The sequence below is a fragment of the Carcharodon carcharias genome, chromosome 2 (assembly GCF_017639515.1).
Source record: "Carcharodon carcharias isolate sCarCar2 chromosome 2, sCarCar2.pri, whole genome shotgun sequence".
Lineage (NCBI taxonomy): Eukaryota > Metazoa > Chordata > Chondrichthyes > Lamniformes > Lamnidae > Carcharodon > Carcharodon carcharias.
The window spans coordinates 43,666,697-43,686,485 of NC_054468.1; the positions used below are offsets into that span (position 1 = coordinate 43,666,697).

General features: G+C 39.0%; 1 protein-coding gene across 6 annotated transcripts in view; it reads left to right on the forward strand.

The window, feature by feature from the left end:
* tmem44 (transmembrane protein 44) overlaps window positions 1–19,789 on the forward strand; it is a 39,362-nt gene that overhangs the window by 661 nt on the left and 18,912 nt on the right. For 3 of the 6 annotated variants that reach the window (XM_041180778.1, XM_041180765.1, XM_041180761.1), the window contains exons 2-8: window positions 446–529; window positions 3,504–3,630; window positions 7,095–7,188; window positions 11,809–11,960; window positions 14,749–14,835; window positions 15,884–16,054; window positions 18,079–18,222. In XM_041180778.1, the coding sequence (XP_041036712.1) occupies window positions 446–529; window positions 3,504–3,630; window positions 7,095–7,188; window positions 11,809–11,960; window positions 14,749–14,835; window positions 15,884–16,054; window positions 18,079–18,222 (859 nt within the window). Of the gene's footprint in view, window positions 1–263; window positions 341–445; window positions 530–3,503; window positions 3,631–7,094; window positions 7,189–11,808; window positions 11,961–14,748; window positions 14,836–15,883; window positions 16,055–18,078; window positions 18,223–19,789 lie in introns of those variants that run through there. The other 3 variants (XM_041180786.1, XM_041180771.1, XM_041180792.1) reach the window with 3 other exon arrangements.

Sequence of the window (19,789 nt, forward strand, 5' to 3'; positions counted from 1 at the left end):
AGAGCCCTCAATACTGGGTGAGAAATGGAGCTACCGTGTAGCTCAGTGCTTTGGGCTGATGGCTGACTATATGTTAAGGGTGGAAAGAAGGGCTTTTAAACAAGAGGTGATAAATGTCTGCATGTCCACTAGCCAGAACAGAGAGGCACAAATTTCAGAGCCGTTCAAAATGAATCGGATGCGAGACTGGGAAAGATGGGGAACTGGAGGGAGGGGCTTCACTGAGTCCAAGCACCTTTTGTTTCTGTTTATATTCTGGAAAAGTTAACAATCAGACGTAGGTCAAACATTTTGATATTGGAAACAAATAATGCTGGAAGCACATGGCAGATCTGTCAAGGTAAGCAGGGATCCTGTATAAGTGGGTGAGCTTTACCTGCTATGTATTTCCAACACTTTTTCTCTTTTTATTTCAAATAAGGAGTTTTTTTTTCCTTTCTGAAAGGTTGTGCATCAAGCCCCATTGTAGACTTGCCGATACCTACATTACTGAGGGAGTGCTACATTATTGGAAGTACGGACAGACTAGGCAAGTGGGGAAATCGGGAATTTTCCTTAGTGCTTGAAAGAATGTTTTCCAATGCCTTTTTTTTCCTGTGAGAATCCCAAATAATGCTATGCTGTTTTGGACAAGCTAGCCTGTCCCTGGGTGCATCTTTCAGATGAGATGCTAAACCGAGGCCTCGTGTATATTCAAGTTTAAAAAAATCACACGGCACTAATTGAAGTGCAAATAGATCCCCTGGTATCCAGGTGAATATTTTTCAATTAAAAATGAACAAAAACAGATTTCTGATTATTTTATTAATTTGCTGTTTGTAAGACCTATTGTCTATAGATCACCTACATTTCCCTGCAACTTAACAGTGACTACAAATAATCAATAGATTGTAAAGCTCTTGTTGGGCATTCTGAGCACATAATATACTATGTAATTCCTTTCTTATTTTGACAGTTCCAACTTTATTCCTGAATTTCACAAACCTGATTGTGGTCTCAAATTTCTTGCCTGCCCCCATAATTCTTGACTCCCTTGCTGATCAAAAATCTGTCTAACTCAGCCTTGAATATATTCAATGACCCAGCCTTGAATATATTCAATGACCCAGTCTTACTGCTTTCTAGAGTGAAGAATTCCAAAGATTAACAAGCATCTGAGAGAAGATATTCTTCCTTGGCTCCATCTTAATGGGAGACCCCTTATCCTGAAACTGCCCCCTAGTTTTTGATTCGTCCACGAGGGGAAACATCCTCTCAACATCTCCCCAGTCAAACCTCCTCAGAAATATGTTTCAATAAGATCACCTCTCATTCTTCTAAACTCAGTATAGGCTCAAACTGCTCAACCTTTCCTCATAAGATGGCCCTTTCATCCTAGGAATCAGCCCAGTGAACCTTCTCTGAACTCCCTCAAATGCAAGGAAATGCCTCCTTAAGAGACCAAAACTGTACACAGTACTGTAGGTGTGGTCTCGCCAACACCCTGTATATTGTAACAAGGTTTCTCTCTCTCTTTTATACTCCATCCCCCTTACAATTAAGGCCAACATTTCAATTGTCTTCCTAGTACATGCTGTACCTGCATGCTAACTTTTTATAGTCATTGTATGAGGGCACCCAAATTCCTCTGTACCACAGTGTTCTGCGGTCTTCCTCTCCATTTAAATAATATTCTGCTTTTTTATTCTTCCTACCAAAGCAATCCCAATATAACTTATCAGCCTATATCCTATTTTCTTTGTTTCCGTTGCTCTCTACAACTGCAACAAAGTGGATAAATTCACAATAATCTCATAATCTGTAGTCTATCTGCAGTTTAAAGATCCTTGCAAAGTATTTGAAAATATGAGAATACTGTGGTACCAAACCAACATTTTCCCTCACATAAACCAGCCTTAAAAGGAATCAGTCATTCATTTCACTTGAGGGGTGCTACTTGCACAGAATGGCAGCCACTTATACAGTGCTTAAAAATTTTGTGAGACATTTTGAGGTGAAAAGCGACATATAAATTAAATGAAGAAGAACTGCAGAATGCTTGTCCCTAAATGTCCCAAAGTGCTGCAGAGCCAATTAATTCATTGCTTCTGAAGTGCAATCATTGCTGTTATGTAAGCAAAGATAGTAACTGCAAACAGCACATTTCTGATTTTTTGTTTGGAGTGACCCATTAATCCTGACATCCAGGTCTGGCATAAGTGGAGCTCATCATCTGAATTTTGCCATTCAAGTTTATATTGTTACTGTTGCCGATGTTCCGTCATTGCTGCTGTTATTCGTTCATATCTTTTCCAGGAAACTTCACATCATGAGGGAAAGAGCTTTATTAAAGTATAAAAAAATTATGGTTGTGTAATGTTATCATCATGCATATACTAAACGACAGTTGTCTTATGTCCTATGGCAAGAAAAAGTTTGTCAAAAAAATTTCATTGTTTTTTACCAGGATATCCTGTAACACACCCATGTTTTTAAGTTTTGCACAATCAAATTTCATTTAGCTGTAGAACTAAATGTGAACTAGGGGGCTGACCAGGGTGGTTAACTCTGTTTAATGCTCATGGATATATCAGAAGGAATTTTTAGAGGGAATTCTGCTTGTACCATGTTACCATGACGTGTGTTTAACCTCAAATTCCCAAAAACCTCATGGGAATTACCAAGTTATTTGTGTATGTGGGACACATGCATGTTTTAAAAAGGCTGGTTTAAAGACTTACAGATTTCTTACTTTTCATGATGAATCTTTCCGATTTTATTTCTGAATCTAAGGCCTGATTCTAGCTTGGAGGTGAGTTCTGTGCAGGAAGGACTGTTGTAAGATCAGGAAACCCAAAAGGATGGGTTTCCCAAATGAGCTGCAGTATTTAACTGCAGGTCTGCTTTTTTTTTTACTTCTGGGGTTCCTGCCTCTGCAGGACAAGTTGGAGCTCTTTACACAGGAAACCAGCTTCATAGGGCCGAAGAGCAAGCAGGGTGGGGGGGGCGGGGTTGCGTGTACATATGCATGGTGGAGTTCGGAGGGTCCTGATCACAGTGGGAGGGCAGGGGTTGGTGGTCCAGTAATAGTCAGAGCTGGGGGAGCTGACAGATTGTAGGGATGCTGTTTACTGGGTACTTGGTTGGATCTGGAGAAAACACTCCTGCACCTCCTGACCCACTAGTAGTGCCTTAAAGGCATTTAACTCACAGATTCATCCTTTTTCACTGAGCCTGGAAAACCTGTTGCAATGAAACTCCCTGCCTTCACTCTATTATTTAAATAAATAACCTGTGTTGCGTGAGCAGATTGATCGCCCACCCCTCATCCCACTTTTGTTAAGACCGGAAGTGAGCAGGTTTGATACAGGTTTGGATCCTGATCCAGATTTTTTGCATTTCAACCTCTGATATGATGACAATCAACCTATTTTTGGGAGTCACAGTTCAGCCCTTAATCTCTGGAATTCTGAAATATCAGAGCTGTTGTATTCAACATTTCCTTTGTTCGCTTTTGTTTTTAGGCTCTTTTATTTTCGCTGCAAACGGAGAGGTTGGCGAGAAGAATCTTTGCCTTGTACCATCTATGCTTTTCTGGGGAATATATGCAACATGTTTGGGGCACTTCTAGCAAAACAACTGAGCATTCAGGTTAGTGGTTATGGTTTCACTGAATCTCATTTTACTGCATTTGGTTTCTTATTACCAGGACTCAAAATCTCCCTTTGGCTCTGACACCAACTTTACTTTGCTAGTTTCTCAGAGGGCCTTGTTTCCCAATTTCTCCAGAATCAGCTTCACTTTATTGATATTTCCTTTCTTTTTCTGATTTTGCACCAGTCCTCTCTGATTTTATTTCAGCTCTGTTTGCTATTTGAAATCTAGTTATTTATGGATCTTTATTACTACTTCATCTATTCAGTTGTTTCCTCCTCATTGTGAGCTTTCTCCTGGTTCTGTCGATTGTTTGAGTTTTCCTGAGCCATCTTGTTATCTAAACTTTACTTATTTCCTCTTTAGAACCTCCCAACTCTGGGATTTGTTCTGTTTAAATATTTTGAATAGTGAAATACAGAAATGATTGGTTCAAGTGCCTTATACTCCTATTAGTCATCTTAAGTAAACATTGCCTAACATTCAGTGTTTTTTATTTAGTCATTGAGAAACCATGCATTGCTACAATGTTTGTTTTGAATTTAGGTTACTAAGTGTAATTTAATGTTGTAATGTACAATGCATCTATAACAACTTGTATTTCTCTAATCCTTGTGTATGGAAAGTGTACAATTTTGGACTTTCTTGCACCACCAAACTTGAGTTTTCAGCAAAAAGACAGTCTCCATAAGATAAAAACAGAATTACCTGGAAAAACTCAGCAGGTCTGGCAGCATCGGCGGAGAAGAAAAGAGTTGACGTTTCGAGTCCTCATGACCCTTCGACAGAACTTGAGTTCGAGTCCAAGAAAGAGTTGAAATATAAGCTGGTTTAAGGTGTGTGTGTGGGGGGTGGAGAGATAGAGAGAGAGAGGTGGAGGGGGGGTGGTGGTGTGGTTGTAGGGACAAACACAAACACCAGGAGGGAAATGGAAAGCAAGAAAGGTGAGCAAGACAACAGAGAGATACGGAAATCTTGTCGCAGAGAGGAACAGAACTTCTTCAAGGAGGTAGGCATTTCTTGAAGAGCAGTGGCAGTCAATTAAACACAGAGATAAAAACAAAAAAACTGCGGATGCTGGAAATCCAAAACAAAAACAGAATTACCTGGAAACACTCAGCAGGTCTGGCAGCATCGGCGGAGAAGAAAAGAGTTGACGTTTCGAGTCCTCATGACCCTTCGACAGAACTTGAGTTCGAGTCCAAGAAAGAGTTGAAATATAAGCTGGTTTAAGGTGTGTGTGTGGGGGGCGGAGAGATAGAGAGAGAGAGGTGGAGGGGGGGGCGGTGGTGTGGTTGTAGGGACAAACACAAACAACAGGAGGGAAATGGAAAGCAAGGAAGGTGAGCAAGACAACAGAGAGATACGGAAATCTTGTCGCAGAGAGGAACAGAACTTCTTCAAGGAGGTAGGCATTTCTTGAAGAGCAGTGGCAGTCAATTAAACACAGAGATTTTCTGTATCTCTCTGTTGTCTTGCTCACCTTCCTTGCTTTCCATTTCCCTCCTGGTGTTTGTGTTTGTCCCTACAACTACACCACCGCCCCCCCCCCCCCTCCACCTCTCTCTCTCTATCTCTCCGCCCCCCACACACACACCTTAAACCAGCTTATATTTCAACTCTTTCTTGGACTCGAACTCAAGTTCTGTCGAAGGGTCATGAGGACTCGAAACGTCAACTCTTTTCTTCTCCGCCGATGCTGCCAGACCTGCTGAGTTTTTCCAGGTAATTCTGTTTTTGTTTTGGATTTCCAGCATCCGCAGTTTTTTTGTTTTTAGTCTCCATAAGATGATCTGTGTCTACCAAGAACAAGAATCTGCCTTTTGGAAGTGTTAGGATAGCATGCCACAAGCACAATTGTACTTTTATAAAGCTATTGAATGCCTGATTTCATGTATGCTGTCTGCCATATTCTCCTATCCACTTGAGTAGGTGGTAGTACTATCCTGTCAGAATGTTGAACCTGGGCTAAAACTTATTACTTTATTTATAATTTATTTACATTTATTTGCATTTGACAATTACACAAATAGAATACAAATAGCAAGCAGTAAAATATTTCACTTGCATGGGGCAAAGTCTTTTTTCTTAAAAAAAGTACAAGATATTAGTAACCCTTTCCAAAGTTTTTCAACTAAAGTGGCTATCTAAAGTCATTTACATGATGCAGAAATTTTCCTCTTTGAACCTATAAGGGCTCTGTTTCCACCACAAAGATATCTTGGAATATCTCGCACGATGAGAAACAATGTTGATGCCATTTGCGGGGGCAGAGGAACAAAAGCACAATTGTAGATAAATGTTTTTGCAAGGCTTCTGAGGGACTTGGAGAAGGCAGCAGTGTAGTGGCTGAAGGAACAATTATTGATGGTGGGACAGAATGATGATGACGTCATGTCAGAGCAGTGTAGAGACAGTTGCTGAGTTAGGATAGAATAAAGCAGTGGATAGATTTAAAAATGAGGATGAGGATCTTAAAATTAGCTTGCTTGGGCCTGGGGAGCTAGTGGAGCTTGATAATGTGTGATTGGAGTGGGGGATTTTTACAGGTGGGGGAGCCGATCACTACAGCTTGAATGAGTTCTTTGTAGGGGAAGAGTGTTGGAGAGTAGAATCCAATATTGATGAAGACATGTATTAGACTGTTAGCTGTAGTCGTGGACAGGTTAAGGCAATGAAAGAGAGTGGTATTGGCCACTTCTTAAATCTGGATAGGGAGCTCAGCTTGTTGTGGAACTATACCACTGGTCATAGAATGAAGCGCACGAAGCCTTAGTTGCTGTTAAAAGCAGTAGAAGATGTGACTTTTGTATTGCTGACATTAAAACTGGAGGATTTAAAAAAAAATGTTGATTCTCTGTAATGGGAACAAGTCCCTGGACTGGTGACGCACAGTCAAGTACTAAAAAATCATTCTTACTTTTTGAACCCTGATTCTAATGAAAATATTTTTACATAAAGGAAATATCTTAGACACAAATCTTTATTATCTCATTCTTTGCTTAGTTTACCTAAACAACTTTTATCTGTTGTGACCTGCAGGCTTAGAAAAATAATCATTTTGTAAGTGACAGACAGTAAAGCTTTGATACTAACCCAGTGCTGAAACAAAGTTGTTACAAAATTCAGAATATAAGTTTATTTTTCAGGTTAATAATGCTAAATTTGGCCTGAGTAACCATAGCTCTGTTTTAAGTATTCTGACCCTCTAGTTCTGATTGATATCACACTGAAATGTAGGGAATCTCAGCGTCCATTTTCTGCTCTGATGGCAAAAATGTCTTTAAAGGGTTAGCTAAACAAAATTGAAAGGATTTTACCATTAAGCACGCTTTCAAAACTACACTGGTCACTTCACATGGTTCCATCGCTCACAAAGCTTATGACATTTTGTTTTTTGATGGAAATCAACAGTAAGAACCACATAAAGAAAAAGATTCTCATTTTTTTTCTATTTCTAGGCTTTTACAGCAGCTTATATGGCAGCAGTGGATATTCTCCATTTTGTATTAATCCTGTTTCCTGTGTGTGGTTCAAGATCCAGATCAACAACAGGTAGAAACAATGCTAGGCCAAAAAACATTACGTTGCCGGTATTATTGAGTAGACATATGTAATTTTTAAACATTATCCTGCTTTGATAGAAATTTCTATCTGTGTATCAGTAAATTGTTGGTGATTATAGCTTTTCCTTCTAGTTATCTCTATATTATAGAACACAAAAAGGATCATTTAGCCCATCCCCACTGGCTCTCTGAGAGAGCTACATATTCTGTCCCATTTTCCTGCCTCTTCTCCAAATTCTTCATAGGCCTGAATTTTTGCCCTTCTTGGGCAGGCTCGGCAGGAACAGCCAGGGAGCCGACTGCCACCCGCGATCAGCTCCACACTGTGATTTCATGCGGTGGACCAATTAAATCACGCCCAGCGTGGAACGTGAGCGGCAGTTCATAGCACTGCCTCTGCAGATGGGGGAGGAGGGAGAGCTGGGCCTCGGGCACAGTTAAGATGCATCAATCTCCCTGCAGCATGGAGCTGCCTTAGGGAGATTGAAGCACTTTTAAAAAAAAAAATGAATAAATACAATAAAAATTGAATGAAACACGTCCCCTCATGTGTCTGTGTCACATAAAACGGGACATGTTTTTAACGTCAAAATAAAGGTTTTAGTATTAGCTTTAGGAAACTTCATCCTGCTCGTGGGTGAAGTTTCCTAAAAACTGTAAAGGCCACTTGGCCTTTTTGCCTACTCATTAACCACTAGGTTGGACAGGCAGTGTAAATTTCAAGTTAATTAGGTCCTTAATGGCCTTAATAAGCCTTTCAATTATCGGCAGACTTGGAGCCAACCCACCGAACAAAATATCATGCGAGTGAGAGCGATGACGGGACACACATCATATTACATTCCACTGTGTTGGGCATGTGCCCGCACACCAATAGGCCGTAGTTTCAAATATCTCCATTTGAACTCCTCTTAAGCTTATATGCTGTGCTGAAATAGCCCTATTTTCTCTGATCTTTCCCATCATCTCAAGGAATTTTTTCGACACCTTCTCTATGGTCTCAGAATCCTTCTTCAACTAAAGTGTTCAGTGTTTGGGAGCAGTATTGTAAATGCTGCATAACCAATCATTTGCAAAGGTTACTAACTTCTGCTCATGGTCCAGTTGATAGAACCTCAAATCCTTTATGCTCTTTTTATAACTTGTCCTCCAACTTTGTATATCCGAAGTTTTCAGTGTCTTTCCTACTATTTAAAGTTTTACTATCTTTTATAACTCTTTATTCTTTCTCCCAAAATATGTCTCCTCACATTTCAAAATATAGGGTGCAATTTTATGGTCTCAGCCTTAAAATGCGGCAAGCCGTTCAAAAGTCCATTGAATTCAGTAGGACCGTAAGATCCCACCGGGAAAATATTCCGCCCATGAAATTTTATCTGACATCTATCTGGCCAATCTACAAACCTGTTCATCTCCTCCTGAAGTCACGTACAATAAAATCATGCTGCCTATTTTGTGCCTTCAGTAAATTTTGAATATGTGCATCATACATTGAAGTTCAGCTTTGTAGAGAACTTTTAATATGGGAAAACATGCCAAGGTGCTTCATTGAAGTGTGATAGGACCAAAACTGATACCAAGCCAAAGAAAATGGTATTAGGATGAGTAGATGGAAATTTTGTCAGAGATAGGGTTTTAAGGAGGGTCTGAAAGGAAGAGGGAGAGGTTTAGGAAGGAAAATCCAGAGCTTTGGGCCCAGACAGCTGAAATCACAGCTGCCAAAGGTGAGGTGAAGGGAGTAGAGAATACTTAGAGGCCGTTGTTGGAGTAACATAGAGTTCTCAGGGCTATAGGGATAAAGGAGATTATATAAGTAAGGAGGAGAGAGAAGAGATTTGGAATAGTTGAGTCTGGATTGGGAAGAACATGGATGAGGCTTTCACCAGCAGATGTTTTGAGCTAGAGATGGGTGCTGTGTTGGAGGTGGAAATAGGTGGTCTTTATGATGGAGAGGAGATAAGGTCAGAATCAAAGCCTGGGGTCAAATAGGATGTGAGGTCGTTCAGCCTGAGACAGTGACTGGAGAGGAGAATGGAATTGGTGGCAAGATAATGGTATTTGTTATGGAAGGGCTGCTAAGACAATGGTTTCAGTCCTTCTGATGTTTAATTGGAGGATGTTTTAACTCATTCAGGACTGGATGTGAGTTAAACAGGCTGACAATGCAGGTAGTGGAGAAGCTATGAGAGGTGATAGGGAGGTAACTTAATCAGTATACATGTGGAGCTTAGTATCTTGTCTTTGCATGATGTCATTGAAGAATAGCGAGTATGGGAGGAAGAGGGGCCCAAGGTTTATTTTTGATGACTTTAGGGATGCCAGTCAAGGGCTGGGAAGATATGCTATTTTGGGAGGTTTTCTGTTTGTGCATTGGTAGGTAAGAGTGGATCCAAGCTGGGATAATCCCATTAAGCCGGACAATAGAAGAGAGGCATTGGAGGAGTATGGTTGACATGTTAAAGGCTGCAAAGAGATCAAGAAAGTCTAAAGGCAGAATTTAATGGACCCTCTGGGGTGAATTCAGAGGCAGGGGGTTGTTTGATTAGGCAGGAGGGTGCGGGATGGGCACCTTCCTGCCCAGAGGCCAAGTGAGGGCCTTGAGTAGCCACTTAAAGGCCTCATCCTGCCACCACTGATATTCAATGATGGGCGGCTGGGGGAACTTGCCATCCTGGGAGGCTGCCAGCAAACCTTATCAGGTTTGCAAGTGGTCTACCAGGGGGTAGCTTGTTTTTGGGCATCTTATACCTGATTGCAGGACTTGTCATTGGGGAGATGGGGGTGGTGGGGTGGGAGCTGTTGAGAACCATGCCTCTGCCCTTGTGAATCCCCTCCTGCCCACCTCATTGGTGACTCCTTCCCCTCAACCCCCATCCTTCCCGCTTTTGCCTCTGTCTGGGGATCCATGGCCAATCCCTCCCGCAAGCCCGAGTGTGATACCAGCAATGGTCACCACACCGGTTATCTGGAAACCCAGGGGTAATATTCTGGGGACCCAGATTCAAATCACACCACGGCAGATGGTGGAATTTGAATCCAATAAAAATCTGGAATTAAAAGTCTAATGATGACTGCGAAGCCATTGCGATTGTCATAAAAACCCATCTGATTCAGCAATGTCCATAAGGGAAGGAAATCTGCCGTCCTTACCTGGTCTGGCCTACATGTGACTCCAGACCCACAGCAATGTGGTTGACTCTTAAATGCTTTCTGAAGAAGAGCAATTGGGGATGGGCAATAAATACTGGCTGAGCCAGCAATACCCACATCCCATGAACGAATAAAAAAAAAAGGCAGGACTGAACTGGCTGGGGCTATCTTCTTTAGAGAAAATTGAGAGGTGACTTAATAATGGCCTTTAAATTTATAAGGGGTTCGACAGGTTTGAAGAGAGATGTTTGCAATATTGAGGGAGTCAAATTTTAGGGGTGATAGATTTGATAATCACTAGTACATCCAAAACAAAATTCAAAAGAAACGTCTTTATTTGAGTGGTACGAATGTGGAGCTCGCTACCACATGTAGTGGCTGAGGTGAATGTTAACTGCAAAATTCACTCCAATATTGCATGTGTTTCTTTTTAAAAAAAACTCATCAAGTAAACTTCAAAATGTTGGATTCTTTGAGTCTAATGTGGAGGGTTTGTCAGTTACACGTTTGTAATTGCCATTCCATAAATCATTTTCAATTGGTGCATACACCATTAATCTGGTATTTTAATGTTAATGGTCAGTTTCATAATATAGGTTGAAGCTTCTATACAGCCTATTATTTTAGAGTGCAACATTTCTAAGGTAGTAGATGTGTACTCTGTGAAGTTATAAAATGTTACATTTTATTACATGCATTTCCATGATTGTAAATTAGTACTTTTCTATGTATTTGTCCAGAAATTGGTAACTAGAGTCTTTTATTCTACCCGTAATGCATAGTTGTGGGGTATACTTAACATTCTTCTTGGAATGCTATGTGCAATTAGAAAATGTGAAAATTAGGAAGAAGTTTCGAAAATGGTAAATTTTTTTGTATGAAATGCTGAAGTCCTGAAAAATTAAATTGGAACACTTTCTGTTTGATTTTTAATTGGACACCAAGAGTCATACTTTAAATCACTTCAGGGCAACCACCATTTTCATAAAGAGTTTCTCTACTTTTGATAAGCAAGGGGAGAAACATGTTGGGAAACTTTTATACCCCATCAAATCATTCAATATCATGATGAACTTTTATATATAATTATATAATACACAAACCATACATATATCCATGTGCGAGCATACAACCTGGTAGGCAACAATATATAGCTGGTCTGTCAGAATTTACCAAACAGTTTGATTGCAAATTAAGCATCATTACCCCCACTGCTCCCCATCCACTAGCAGCAATATAATCTTCTGAGAGTGGTCAAAAAACATAATGGCCAATTTAGGGAAAAACTTTTGGGAAATTCCTTTCCAACTCACATGGGCGATCAAAATGAGCCCCAAGAGAACACAGTAAGTATAAAGCACAACACCCAACATTAAGCATATCTTTTGTATTTTATACTAAGGAATGTAATTGTATAAGGACATCTCCCAGTTTGTCACACTTTGTATTCTATAATCAGATCAGCTAAGAAAAAGAAATAAAAGAAGAAGTGCCATGTTCATGGTTTGCTTACCTTTCACTATGGGCACAAGTTGCTACTTCTGGGCTTCTCCTGTTGCTGAAATGGATATTCGTGGACCAAGAAGGAAACTGCTCACCACATTACTTCAGGTAAAATAGTACTGAGTGGCTCACCAGCTGCTCATTTAACGCAAACGTAAACCATCTGGACAGTTTACAGATTCAGAGGAAAGTTTGAATTAAGTCCTTGTGCTTTCAGCCTTGTAAGATTTTCCAGTTTAGTCCATCAGTCTTTGCAAATACAACTGAATTTCTTCAGTTGTTGTACTTGGTGGTATTAAATTATCTGATCATTCCAGGCTTGGGTGTTTTGCTTTCCATTGATCTCACAAGATTGAAATCTGTCATTATTACTATGTCAGTGTGAATGTCCTAATTTGCTGTCTCAGCCTACTTTTCTCATTTGATTAAAATGATTCCTAGGAAACTGTACCAATTATTACAAAGTTTTCACAGCACAGCAACAGGTCACTCATCAGCCCAACACGTGCACACTGGTGTTTATACTCCACACAAGTCACTCAGCTTTCTTCATCTAACCCCACCAATGTATCCCTCTACACCTTTCTCTCATATGTGTTTATCCAGCATCCCCTTAAATGCAACGACTCCGTGTTAAAGTGTTCCACTGTCTGAGTAAAGAATTTTTTCCTGAATCCCTATTGGATTTATTAGTAAGTATCTTATATTTATGGCCCCTAGTTTTGTCTCATGAGCAAGTGAAAACACCTTCTCAGTGTTTACCCTATCATGATCTTAAAGACCTCAATTATATCACCCCTCACTCTTTTATAGAGATAAAAGCCCAAGCATGTTCAATTCTCCTAGTCAGAATAAATTCTCGGTTCTGGTATCATTCTAGTCAATCTCCTTTGCACCTTCTCCAGTGCCTCTATGTCCTTTATATGAAATGAAGACCAGAACTGTTCACTGTGTGGCCCAAAGAAATTTCTATACAAGTTTGATATAACTTCTCAACTTTTTAGTTCAATTCCTCTAGAAATGACCCACAGTGCTTTTTTTGTTTTTCTTTTAATGGCTTTATTCAACTGCATTGCTTTTTTTGTGGTATGTTTGTCTGTACCCTCAGATCCCTCTTTTCCTCTTCTCCCTAACAAAATGAACTGCCTTTCACTTTTTTATATTGATAATTTGCCAATTACACACCCCTTCTGTGTCTTCCTGTATGTGTTGTCCCTCTGAATTAACTACCCTCTCTAATTTGATATCATCTGCAAATGTAGCATTTGTTCTTCTGATTCCTGAGTCCTGATTGTTTATGTCAATGGTGAACATTGCTATGTGGGAACTGAGAATTCACAACAGTTGTGAATGGGGGCATGTTATATAGACAGGGCAGTAGACAACATTGTGCTGACTAATAAATTGTAAGAATAAATAATATTTGTATTCAATACTTGCTAAACTATTTTAGCTGTCCACCAAACTATTATGTAAGTTCATGCAATGGTCACAGTTGTAAATGACACGAGATGCAATAGAACCAGCATGTGCTAAAGCTGTGTGATGAAGCAACTTGTAATAGTCCATAGGCATGGACGCTCCAAAAGATTCATTGGGTATTCTCTTGCAACAGTCAATCAGTTTAACCTGAGAAAATTAGACTGCAGTTGAATATTGTGCCCAGTTTTGGTCTTGACAGCGAAGCTAGATAAGCAAATTTCAAGGTTTTTATGTGTTCAAAACTTTGAAGGTTTTGATAAAGTAAATCAGAAAACTGTGCTTCCCCTGGCTGTCACTAGAGGGCATGTATTTAGAATAATTACCAAAAGAATAAAGGGAAGGAGGAATAGAATTTTTTTTCTGCAGAGGGTTTTAGGACATGGATACCTTATCAGAAATGAAGGTGGAAGGAACGCTCATAAATATTTTTTTTTAGAAAACAAGTGGATAAATATTTTTAAAATAAAAAGCATTTTATAAGGGCATGGGAAAAGAACAGCTGGATAGGATTGAATGAATTACATTTTATAGAACCGGTGTGAGCATGATGGCTTTGCAAGTTACAGAAAAGTAACTTTCATTTCTCCTTGCTTTATTCAATATAGTCACGTTTGGACTGACTGCAGGGTTCAATGAACATAACTTATTTCATGCTGTTGTCCTTTCTTAAACACTGGAGAGGCGTAGGCAGTGTTTCTGTCCATTAAGAGAACGAATCAACAAGAATTGCTTGTGCTTAAGTCAGATCTTCATGTCCATAACTTGAATACAAAAGGAACTCCAGCAATAAGCTCAAAATTCTGGATTACTCCAAAAATCTACATAAAATACCTGAGACAAATTTTCACATACTGCTTCTATCTATGGTATTTGCTTTTGTAGATGTATTCACCTGGACCTTGACTCTTCATTTTCAGGAGTTTTATGACAACCTCCCTGTTAATGTTCACTCTGGCTGCACTCTTGCACAAAAAAAAATTACCTTCCCTAACAATTGTAGAAAAGGTGACATTTCCTCTGCAATGATTATATTTATTTCTAGATCATATCAATGTTGATGCCCTCATGATGTAAGTCCTTCAGGATTTATGATAACTTCACAGACATAAGCTTGCTTTTCTTTGTCAACCTTCACCGTGCTTAGTCTGAATCTGATATCAGGTACTCATAGATATGAGAACCATGCTTTTTTGTTCATTATTGGATATACCTTTATCTTCTATACAGATCAGTAGCCTTTCACAGACATGGCTGCATTTCTTTTTGTCATTTCCTGAACGATGTTACTCTGCATTTAACATTAGCAGGAGGCAAATCTTAAGACATTTGATTAAAGTTTGGTTGTGACTTGATCTTCATCTGTGAATATAACTAATGTTTATTGATTAATTCAGTTTTATAATTGTTTTTATAGGACAACACAGAAATCATTGGCTATGTGCTGGGGGTGATTGCTGTTTTCATTGGCTGGACATCAAGGTTTCCACTGATTTTAAAGGCAGTGAGTAGGAGTATCAATCTGAGTGATAAGAAATGCATATGAAATTACTCATTTTTGATAAAGGCATACTAGGATTTCTGCATAAAATTCTGGTTTTGAAGCAGCACCTTTACTATTCCTAATGCGCTGCTGATGATTTTTGTCCTGTTTTGTATCTTTTTACATAACTTCAGGTAGACAGAGTAAACATGATTTATCAATTTGTTCAGCTAATTGCTGTTGAAAAAAGTTTTCCGTGTCAATGTTGGAGAGTGGCCAATATTTAAAATTGTCCCGATACATCCAGTTTCACTGAGAATGGCTTTTGCCCTCTTTGTACCCAGAAGCTACTTGGGTTAAGGTTGCTTGATGGATGGGCAATGTCTCAGAGGTGGGAAATGCATTATGGGTGATTGGTCACCCCTCATATATGCTGCCTAATTTTCATTTCAATTGAACACCAACACAGCAACAACTTGTATTTATATGGTGCCATTAACATAGTGAAATGTTCCAAGGCACTTCAGGAAAGCTGTAAAGCAGAATTTGACACTGAGCCACATAAGGAGCCATTCGGGCAGACAAGCAAAAGCTTGGTCAAAGAGGTAGATTTTAACGAGTGTCTTAATGGAAGAAAGAGAGGTTTAGAGAGGGAATTCCAGAGCTTATGGTCCTAGCAGCTGAAGGCATGACTGCTAATAGTGGAGCAGTTAAAATTGAGAACAAGGAGACCAGAATTAAAGGTCTACATTAGAGGTGTAGATATCTTAGAAAGTTGTGTGGCTGGAGGAGACTACCGAGATGGGGAAGGGTAAGGCCAGAGAGGGATTTGAAAACCAGGATTAGAATTTTAAAATTGAGGTATTGCTCAACTGGGAGTTAGTGTAGATCAGCAACACAGGAGTCATGGGGAAAGTAAGGACACGGGCAGCAGAAATTTGGATGACCTAATGTTTTTGGACCATAGCAAGTGGGAGGCTGCCAGGAGTGGATTGGGGTAGTCAAATCCAAGGGCAGTAAAACTTGATTTTTTTAAAAAAGATATTAAATCATTTTTTCTAATTTACAGTCTAGGGGGAAGATTGATAGCAGTCTCCAGAAATGGGCTCTGATCCTTTCAATTTTCGGGGGTGCACTGTATGCTGCTGCTATTTTGGCACATGAGAAGTCTCCTGAGTTCATCCTGCAAGCTTTACCCTGGCTGCTTATCTTTCTTGGTGGTGCAGCTCTAGAACTTTCTGTATCCTTTTCAAATGATGGATATTTTTTCTCAAGATCCAAGCATGTAACTGAGGGTACATTCTAGGAAATGGATAGGTTACATGTCTTGGTTTGATAGTTGTGGTTTAGTACAATAATATGATCCTTCAATTAGCCAAAGATGTAATCTTATTTAATTTTATTCTTTCAAACAGTTTAAGTGGCATATTTTAATGTTCTTTAGTAACAGGATTATATTGTGTTTGAACTTCAGTTTTTGTTTCAATTCTCAGTAGAAACAAATTAATTGTGTAACCACCTGTTGCAACCTGAATCCATTTCTGCAAGTTAATGAATGTGTCAGTGAGCTAATTGCTGCACCCAGGAACTATTCTTTAATCAATGTCAAAAGCTGTCTGTTAATTTGACAACAACACCTTGTCCATTAAGTTATAGAAAATGGAAAATTAACAATGTGCTGCTGATACATGAGCAGCAGTGTCATTAGGGAAATGATCAGCAAGAGTCACTTGGATTCCAAATTTGTCTAAATATGTGAAACTGTATTTATTTTCAAATATGATGTACATCAAAATAGATCATATTTTAAAAAGTGAAACAATATTAGTCATAGTAATTGGCATTTTGCCAGCTCTGCACCAGATGCTTCTGATATTGTGGTTAGAGCACATGTTTGAGAAATGTGTGGAAAGATTTTTCTGACTTTAACGTCTGACACAATCCAACTTGGAAGTGTTTGGTGTTACTGTGTTTGAACTGTAAATGCAGATCATGCTGAATGGAATGCATTAATATAAGGAAGAACAATTGCAAATACTCTCAGAAAGGTTCAGAGTTCAGACTGACCCACCCCCAAACCACCCATATTTCTTAACCTCCTTTGGTAAATTCTCAACACATACAAATGATTTCTTATAAAATGCTGGCTAGATATTGGTAGATAAGGTATCTTTCTGAGATTTCCTCCCAGGGCACATTTCTAATATTAACCAGTTTGCATTGTGGAGGTGGTCATGTTTCGTCAAATAAAAATTCCCATTGGAATAGTGATAGGTAAATTAAACATGAATTTTCTTGCACCTGATAAATGGACAGTTGCAGAACAAGCAAAGCTTTGCAGTAACTCATCAATTGCCAAACTTGGCTGTGGGAAAACTTAAAAATTGAGAATAAAGAAAAAGAAGACTTGTTTGCACTTCGGATAATCTGTATGTCCAGAGTGGTCCTTCAGCCAAAGTATTTACAGCACAGAACAGACCACTTGGCTCAATAGATTCATTACTGTTTCAGCTCTACTTGAGTCTCTTCCTCTCACCCCTTCATCAAACTCTATTAACAGATTCTCTCATTCCTTTCTTTCTCATGGTTAGCTAGATTTCCCTTAAATGCTGTTTGTCTTAACTACTTATGGTAGCAAGTTCCACATTTTAAACACTCACTGGGTAAAAATGTTTCTCCTGAATTCCCTCTGAATTTACTCATGACTATTTATGGTGCCTAGTTCTGATTTTGCTTGCAAGTGGAAACATGTTTGGTTGTACCTTCTAAAACCCTTTCGTGTTCTTAAAGACCTCTATCAAGTCACCTGTCAGTCTTCTCTTTCCTAGCAAAAAGAGTTCCAGCCTTTCAATCTTTTCTGGTAGGTATGCAATCCTATGAAAGGTTATTGTGTGCAAATTAGTGAATCCATCCATCCGTATCCATAGTCTGTGAGACACCATAGGCATTTCTCTCTGTTAGAGATAGATAAGTGGTCATAGTTTGAGAGACACCACTTCATATCAAGCTGGACTGACCAGGAATCTCTCCTCTTATTGCCTGTCATGAGCATGCTGGAAGGATTGCAGGTCGACTATCAACCTGTTTGGCCAATCCTTTGTGATCAACAAGTCCTGAAGTAGGACTTGAACTCGAAGCTTCTGATTCAGAGGCAGAAGTGTCATCTACTGAGCCACAAGGCATGCTTCAAATTAGTGAATAGTAACTATTAAAACTTTACACACACAATTCAAATGTTACTTTTTTTTAACTACGTTTAACCAGATACTGTTTTTATCATGTTTATTGAAAGATAAAACTGCTCGCCAGCATTGGGGTTTAGAGGTGGTAATAGAATCTGATACTATCTCTCTGTTGGAATCTCCTGGACATGAGGTGGAAGACGAGGAGATTGAAGTAGAAACACAGGTAATGTAAAAGTCAATAATAAGAAACATGATTGTTTAGAGGAGATAGTCATAAAATAATCTGTGTTTAAGGTGTTATAGAAATGCAAGACTTAGTTTTCTATATTAACCAGAACTGTTGTTAATTATTCATTTATGACACTAAGACATGAGATTGCATGAAATGTCAGTTGCCAATTCCACATCAGTTTTCATTTCTAGTAATATTTCAATCCAATTTGTGAAAGCTGAGATTGCTGATCATATTGTTGTGAGGTCAACACCCTTGAGTTGCCAATTACTTAAATTGACCTCAGTCTAGTTAGTTCATTCCATTCTCAGCCAGGCCACTAAACGTGAATAAACAGATTTTAGATCCAGTATTGTGCAAAAAGGCAGGTTTAATTAGTAATCTCATTAGTAAGATCCTCTGGGGAAAATGTGATAATAATACAACTGAGTTCCAGCTTGGCCTAAATAGCCAAGTGGTTATGGTACTGGGTTTGTAACCCCAAGATCAAGAGTTCAAATCTCACAATGGCAAACTATGAAACAATGTAACTTCATCTGAATAGGAACAGATGGAAACGTGTTTGTACTCGAAAGAGTTACAACTGAGTTCCATATTAAGGTTGAGTGTGTCATACCCCCTTCCCAAACAAGAATCTTAAATTTAAACAAAGCCAGTTACACAGGTATGATGTGAGAGCTGGCTAAGGTTGATTGGGTAAACAGACTAAACAGGTATGGCTGGGAATAAACTGAGAAAGAACAAAAATGCCTGTACATTTAATTTAACAAAACAAAAATCAGTGAGAAAGATCCATCAGTGGCTAACTAGGGAATTTAAGGATGGTATTAGATTAAATAAAGAGCTGGTAACCGTGAGGATTGGGAAAACTTTAGAAAGCAGCACAGGGTAACAAAAAGTTGATTGAGAAGGGGGAAAACATAAAATATCAGAGTAAACTAGCCAGGGATATAAAAACAGATTGGAGGAATTTTTACAAGTATGTAAAAAGGAGGAAGAGTAGCTAAAGTAAACGTTGGTCCCTTTGAGGTAGAGGCAGGGCAAATTATCATGGGGAATGAGGAAATGGCAGAGATGATGAACAAATATTTTTGTCAATCTTCACAGTAGAAGAAATCAACTACATATCAGAAGTGAGGGTAATCGAGTAGATAATATCAATGAGAAACTTAAGGTAATTAATATTAGCAGAGGAAAGGTATTTAGAAATCTAAGGCACTAAAAGCTGACCAATTCCAGGGACCTGATGCCCTACATCTTAGGGTTCTAAAAGAGATAGTTGCAGAGATACTGACTGCACTGTTCATGATTTTTCAAAATTCCCTAGATTCTAGAACGGTCCCAGTGGATTGGAAATTAGCAACTGCAACTCCTCTATTCAAAAAAGGAGGAGAGGAAACAGGGAACTATAGGCCAGTTAGCCTGACAGTCTTTGGGAAAATGCTGAAATCTATTATTAAGAAAATCTTAACAACAATTAGAAAATCATAGTATCATTAGATGGAGTCAACATGGTTTTAAGAGAAGGAAAGCATATTTGTCAAGCTTATTAGATTTT